Raw genomic sequence first — 7,396 nt, forward strand, 5'->3', positions numbered from 1 at the left:
TCGCTAAAAATAGCTAACAGATGAGAAAGATATGTTTCGAGAAAAGTTCTTTCATTTTGTAAACTATGAACAAGATGAAGAGCGAAAGGCAGCCTACTACTTCATGATTAACATCATATACTTAACACAGATTACTTAATAGGAGTACTAAACCAATAAATCCAACAATGTATGCACAAGATAGAGCCATAACATAAAGATAGATATTTTTTCTTAAAATGGTATCCAACGGACAAGAATATTTGCGTGCCAATTGCGAAGGTTTGCTATAAGCCAGTTTGACATATTGTTGAGCATAAAAAAATAAATAAATAAAACGCAACTTCCTCTAAAAATTAGAAAACTGTAGCAAAGCAAAGTGTCGGTGGCTCAGCACCTAATTGCCAATTTTCCATTGCCAGCATTATTAGTAGTCACATTAAAAGCACAAACATTTTACTAATAAAGTATTAAAGTAGTGTCTACCTGTGACATTCACGATAAAGCTAATCAAGAAAAAGACTCATACCCCACCTCATTTCTTGCCACGTACATAGCGGTGCTCTCCACCTTTTTATTACTTTCTTTGTTTTCTCCCTATGATATGAAATGAATCTATCCGTTGTTTCCTGTATTGGGTTTGGGTCTCTGCATTTTTGACAAAGACACCCCACCCCCAGCATTTACTCCTCACAATCAAGAATTATTAATACAATTATAGCAGTAAATTAAAATCACTTCAGTGGCAGCTGTAAGCTGCTGTATGCTTCTTTGGTCTTATTATATTTCCTTTCCTTTATTTTGATTAAGGCATCTTTGGGGGTAAAGTTATTATAGCATTTTACAAAAATATAAAGTAATTAATAAAGTTATTATCATGTTGGCGCATATAATAAATTCTTGTGCTCCGATACTATTTGAACCTTTGAGCATCAAGGAGGTCACTGGTTCGGTTGGGTACATTACATTTTTATGATTCTACCTTTTTCAAATTCGCCCATGAGCTTAATACACCAGATTGTTTTATTTTTTCCCAATACTTTGTTATATGTGCTGTTGTTAGATTGATATAATATATGGAGATTGGTGTCCCCATGTGAGATGCTTTTACTGAGGCTCATAATCATAATGGCCCCTCTTTACTCCTCTTCCTACTGATTCTTTTATTTCTCCTCCTCTTTCTCTCTTTCTTGAAAAAAGACTTCTTTTTTCCTTGTATTCCTTTCTTCTAAGTTCTTTTGAGCATTTTAAGCCACCCCCTTTTCTTTATTTTGCTTTATAATTCATCAGGGGTTGAGCCAAATTAGTCACAACAGAAGGAGAAACATGAGAATGAGAGGAGGTGCTATAGCTGGTGTTTTTATGCTTCTTTTGCCTATTTTCTGTGCTAATCTTTTGAGCCATGCTTCCCCCACCATTGTCAAGGTAATTTTCTTTTGTGTTTTTAATCTTTTCTTTGGATTTTGTATCTCTTTTTTATGAATTACCCACATAGTTATTTAGCTTTGTTTTTCCTTTAATGTACTTTTTTTCTTGTTGGTCTTTTGGGATTTGACTACAAATGGTAGATGGAGAAAGAGGGTGAAGGAAAAAACAGTAAAAATATAATCTTGAAGTGAAAGTGGTTGTAGTTAAAGGTATAAATTCTGATAAAAAAGCAGTAAAAATGTAATCTTGAAATGAAGTGGTTGTAGAAAAAGGTAGGGAAAAATCTGATTGAAAAAAGCAGTAAAAATGTAATCTTGAAGTGAAAGTGGTTGTAAAATAAGGTATGTGAAATTCTGATGAAAAGTGTCATTTAAAGTTTAAATCAATTAAAGAGGGAGGTAGGGGGTAGGGTTTTAAAAGATTTAGATCTTTGAGTTAGGCATACAGTTTATAATGTAGGTTTAAAGGAGTGGACTTTTCTACCTGAGGAAGAAAGGATGAAATCTTGAATTTTTGGTGGATATGGCAAGTGGGGAAATTTTCTGAATATGGAAATTGGGGTTTTGTTTACTAGCAGTGTGGAAAGAAAGTTGAATTTTTGTTAGGTGGATTTTGCTGATTTAGTAGTATCTTTTGATATCAAAATCCTTCACAAGGTGAAGCAGTAACTGGCAAAAAAACTATTGTTTTGGTATAATTTCTAAATCTAGCAGTTTTTGACTAATTTGTGTTTAAGGAGGTGTTTGGTGAGTCATTGAGTTGGATCTGTTGACTTGGACTAGTTAAGTGTCATTTGTTTAATGGTTTGTTTCAGTATAAGCCTATCTTCATGCCACTTGCATGGTTTACAGGAATGTGAAGTTTGGATCTATTGACTGTACAGTCTGTATAGAAGAATTCTTTAGTCAATGAAAAGATCTGATTTTTGGGATAAAATTTATTTGTTTGGTAGATCAACACGGTAGAAGATGTTGCTATTTCCCAAAACTATAATAATATTAATAAAATTCTGTTTGGTGCAAGATGATTATACATCTCTTTCAAAGAGAAGAAAGCATAATTTTCTGGGAAATACATCGCGTAGAGATGCATATCTAAGCCCAAAGAAAAGGAAACAGTCATTCCTTTTTCCAGCGGTCAGATGAACCGACCAATTAACGAACTATTTCAATCCATGGTTTTGGCTTCAAATCTAAAGTTAGTAGTACTGAAAATAAAAATCTTGATTTAATGCTATACCATGGTTTTTAAAGTTGCTTCCTTGAGTGAGGTCTTAAATTTATGCACCACATAAAAGGATTGAAAAGGGGTAACTAACTTGAGTCTGCAAACTTTTCTGAATAAAACTTTTATGAAGGAAGTTGGACTAATCAACGTATTTAGATTCTTTTGGTTCTGATTCCTAAATTTCTTTGTGGTCTCTTTGACAAACTTTAGGAATCTGGTAAATTTGTGTCCATATAAAATATTTTGTGTGCTTTGAGTCGCTATGTAATTTGACTTAAACTCTTTAGAAAAATTTGATTGTATAGGCTTATTTGCATGTGCAGGATTTGAATGCTCCAAAATTCAGGCACTCACGTCTTGCGAAGAGTGCTTTACAACGCCAAACTGTGCGTAAGACCTTATTGATCACATTTCACTTGTTCCTCTTAAATTAACTTCTGTTCTCCTGTCAATGAGTTTTTGTGTCTTGCTTGGTTTCTTCTTTGTCTTTAGTCCAATGAAGAACAGTCAGAGCTTTGGACTCCTTTGGCGCACCAAGGATGGAAACCTTGTACTGAATCTGATGCTGCCTCCAGTGAGTATCTATGGATCACGTCTTTTATTACTTCTGAATTTTACATCTAGTTTCATGGCTCGGTGTTCAGCAATCTCTCAGTTGAGCATCAACTTAATCTTGCTATCTAATTTTCTAATGTCTAATTACTGTTCCTTGCACTCTGCAGCAGTACCTGAAAAGTCTGAGGGGTACGTTCAAGTGTTCCTTGATGGAGGACTAAATCAACAGAGAATGGGGGTGTGTATCGCATTTCCTTTGTTGATAGTTCCTTTAATGATTAACTCCATCTATTATAAGATTTGACCCTTCATTACTGACATCTATATTTCTTGGAAAAGATTTGTGATGCAGTTGTTGTTGCCAAAATTCTGAACGCCACACTTGTGATCCCTCAGTTGGAAGTAAATCCTGTTTGGCAAGATTCAAGGTATTTTTAGTATATTGCTAATATTGGTTTAGTTTCAACTTTTAAGTATATATACAAACTTATCTTCCTCTTTCCTATAGCTCATTCATGGATATCTTTGATGTGGATCACTTCATCAATGTATTGAAAGACGACGTATCTATAGTCAAAGAGTTGCCTGATGAATTCTCTTGGAGCACACGAGAATATTATGGCACAGCTATTCGACCTACAAGAATCAAGACTGCTCCAGTTCATGCTTCAGCAAATTGGTATTTAGAGAATGTTTCACCTGTCCTGCAGAGGTTAGTTACATGATCGATTTCTGTTGAAGGTTTTGGTCTAGTTGTATGGTAGTCATGTGACCTATATTAATTCTTAGTATATTAATATTTTATAAATGGATCAGTTACGGAATTGCTGCCATAGCGCCATTTTCTCATCGGCTGACGTTCGACAACATGCCCAAATACCTCCAACATCTACGATGTAAAGTCAACTTTCAAGCATTGGCCTTTGTTCCTCACATCAGACATCTCGGGGATGCCCTTATCAATCGCCTCAGGAATCCTCCTCGTGAAGGCAACATGGTTAGTAACAACTACCTCAGAGAGGTTACCGATCTTAAGCCCAAACAAGGAGCAGGCAAGTTCGCTGTTCTCCACCTTCGCTTCGACAAGGTAAAGCGCCTTCCTTTGTACTGTTATCTGAATTCTAGTAGGATATTGCACTGTCTAGCTATGCTGCAATATCTCCCGATTTAATGTCAATACTTCCACTTTCCTGGAAAGAAATGCCTGTTAATGGTAATATATACTCTACTTATTTATTGATGAATTTTTTTTTCTCGGTACTCTCTTTTTCTGTATTTTGTATTTGGGCAATTTTATCTCCACTTAGAATGTGATATTTTAAAAAGCTTTTGACTTGTAATCTCTCCAGGATATGGCTGCTCATTCAGCCTGTGATTTTGGTGGTGGCAAGGCTGAAAATCTGGCTCTAGCTAAATACCGGCAAGTAATTTGGGGAGGAAGGGTCATCAACTCTCAGTTTACTGATGAAGAGTTGAGGAGTCAAGGACGGTGCCCATTGACCCCAGAAGAAGTTGGATTGCTGCTGGCAGCTTTGGGATTCGACAATAGCACTCGCCTATATCTTGCCTCCCATAAGGTGAACACTGAAAGCCTTTCTTTAAGGTGCTAAATACTTGAAGTAAAGCCTATATCTTTGTGTTCTGAAGCTTTTTTTTTGTTCATGTCTTTTCTAGGTTTATGGCGGGGAACGCCGTATTTCGGCCTTGAGAAATTTGTTTCCCCTGATGGAAGATAAAAAGAGCCTTGCATCTTCTGAGGAAAGAGCTCTTATCAAAGGAAAGGCTTCCTTATTAGCTGCAGTTGATTATTATGTCGGCATGCACAGTGATATATTTGTTTCTGCCTCCCCTGGAAATATGCACAACGCAATGGTAAGCACTTTAAACAATTCATCTTCTAGTTTCAGTTTAGCTGCTGTACTGCACTTCAGGAATCTATTCCATAAGATGTAAGGGATAGCTGCATATACCGTGCCACTGGATTTTAACAGAAGCAGGTTCTTCTTTGGTTAACAACTTCTTTTTTTAAAGCTCTCGATTACCTTTAATTTAGTGTTCCAAATATTAACATGTTTGAAAAGAAATAGCTGCTGATGAACAATCAATTTGGTAAACCAAAAATTACTACTCCGTGTTACATTTGATATCATTCTCTCTTCTTTTTTGTCTATTCCTTTTTTGGAAACTTTTAAACTTCTCATTTTACCGTTACTATTCTATTCCTATAATCATAGAAATGTTGTGGCACGCCTAAAACCAAAATCTCTAAGGATACATTTGGTATGTGCAAAAGTCCCTTTTTTCCCCTTACACCTCGTGTCCAGTCAAACACGGCATATATGTTGTATACTCTCCCAATCGAACCCAAATTTTGTTTCTATTCACAAAACTTTATGTTTTCTTTATATATTTTTGAATCCCATGTGGTCCACAGCTAATGAATACACATTGAAATGACAGGTGGGACATAGAACATACAACAATATGAAGATAATAAGGCCAAACATGGCATTATTAGGCCAGGTATTCCTGAATAAGACACTGAATTGGCCTGAGTTTCAAGAATCAGTAGTTGAAGGCCACAAGAACAGACAAGGGCAAATTAGACTTCGCAAAGCAAAGCAATCCCTTTATACATATCCTGCTCCTGATTGCATGTGCCAAGCTTGAAAGTTACTACTGAGATTTTAATGGTTTTGAGATTACCATATAGATCTGTATTGTTTGGACCTCAAATTATTGTTTATTATGCCTATATAATGTAGTTAAATAAGTTGCCACCCCTCTGTTTACTTATAGGAGTATTTATGTGTTACCACGTGAGTTTTACTGTAGGGGTGGAATATGTGTACAATATATGTATTACTCCTATGAAGAGTGCATATACAGATAGTAGTATTCTAGTCTAAAGATATTTTACTAATGTATGTCAGTTCTGTAGACTATTTAAAAGGGTGTTTCATTTTGGTATGTAGAGGTTGGTAATTATCAAATGCAGCCAGTGTATTGTATTTTCCTTGATTGATTTAATGTCCCGCAGTTCAGTTTCCATTTTGAGGGCCACTGCAATTGTTTCTTTTCAGAGTTACTGCAATAAGAGGTTTTATTTTTCCAAAATATCCGGTAAAGTTACTTTGACTGCATGTGACAATGAGGTCATTCCAGTATTGAAATAGCCTCTTGCACAATAGATTCTCTTGAGGTTTGGCCTTTTCCGGATCCCGAGCGTAACAGTAGTTTAGTGTACCGGGCTGTTCGAGATTCAACATCTAAAACTTACTATCCAGGCTAATTAAAATTAAGGCTGTCCAACGGGACGTCCCGCGTCTCGTCCCATCCTGTCCCACTTAGTTCTAAACGGGATGGGCCCATGTTAAACGGGACACGGGATGTGACGGGATGGCCATTTCGTCTCGTTTCGTCCTGTCCTGCCTGTCCCGCGTCCTTTTTTTTTTTTTTTTGAATTCTAGCCGTTGCGCAACGGCTCCAATTGCTTACCAAATTTTAGAAAAAAATTATTATGTTACAAAATAATTTTTTGGTATATATTATCCTACTGTTACACAAATATTATGGTATATTTGTGGAATTTTTGTTGTATTTGGTAAGTATAAAACTAATCCAACTAATGCACCGGCCATTAATGAAATGATTGTAAAATTTATAAAGTATTTTTTCCCTATTCCCCAAGTTTATTTAATTTCTACTATACTTAACCCATACTTGTTCGTAAAATTTATGAGAATTTAGCAATTCAAGAAAATGAATAACCATCTCTCGAAGACTGCCAAGCTAACATATATTCTTATGTTAGATCAATGTTTGATAAATATAAATCTATGGAAACAACATGTGGTGAAACTGCTCCTTCTACTTCTAAGTCTAGAGTAGAAGTTCTATGGGAAGATATGGATGATATAACAGGTTTTGATTCCTCTATTGATGATGAACTTGATTCTTATCTTAATCAAGGATTGGAAAATATTAAAGACGAAGAAAGCAACGAACAACTTTTGGTATGGTAGAGGGAGCGTGGCAATACTTTTCCAACACTTTCAATAATGGCCTGAGATATCCTTTCTATTCAAGCATCATCAGTAGCATCGGAGAGTGCTTTTAGCGCGGCAAGATTTCAAATCGGAGATCATAAATATTCATTAGCGGAGGACCCTACCTAGGAGGTGGCTGCATAGATTAGGTGCTCTTC

The 7,396-nt window shown here is 35.9% G+C and overlaps 1 protein-coding gene across 7 annotated transcripts; it reads left to right on the top strand.

Moving 5' to 3' along the window:
- Positions 1-584: 584 nt before the first annotated feature.
- On the top strand, positions 585-6,182 carry LOC107791220 (O-fucosyltransferase 39). Of its 7 annotated transcripts, none has more exons than XM_075228511.1 (11): positions 585-730; positions 1,270-1,404; positions 2,958-3,020; positions 3,127-3,208; positions 3,357-3,427; positions 3,529-3,617; positions 3,698-3,901; positions 4,006-4,276; positions 4,539-4,766; positions 4,864-5,061; positions 5,650-6,182. In XM_075228511.1, exons 2-11 carry the CDS (start codon positions 1,306-1,308, stop codon positions 5,857-5,859), a joined length of 1,515 nt encoding a protein of 504 aa, XP_075084612.1. In that variant the 5' UTR covers positions 585-730; positions 1,270-1,305; the 3' UTR covers positions 5,860-6,182. The 7 variants fall into 7 exon arrangements, with proteins under 7 accessions (XP_075084612.1, XP_075084611.1, XP_075084614.1 ...); XM_075228510.1 differs by having other exon boundaries at positions 586-740; XM_075228513.1 differs by having other exon boundaries at positions 597-740; positions 3,360-3,427.
- The last annotated feature ends 1,214 nt before the right edge of the window (positions 6,183-7,396 follow it).

Source organism: Nicotiana tabacum, chromosome 13 (genome assembly GCF_000715075.1).
Source record: "Nicotiana tabacum cultivar K326 chromosome 13, ASM71507v2, whole genome shotgun sequence".
NCBI lineage: Eukaryota > Viridiplantae > Streptophyta > Magnoliopsida > Solanales > Solanaceae > Nicotiana > Nicotiana tabacum.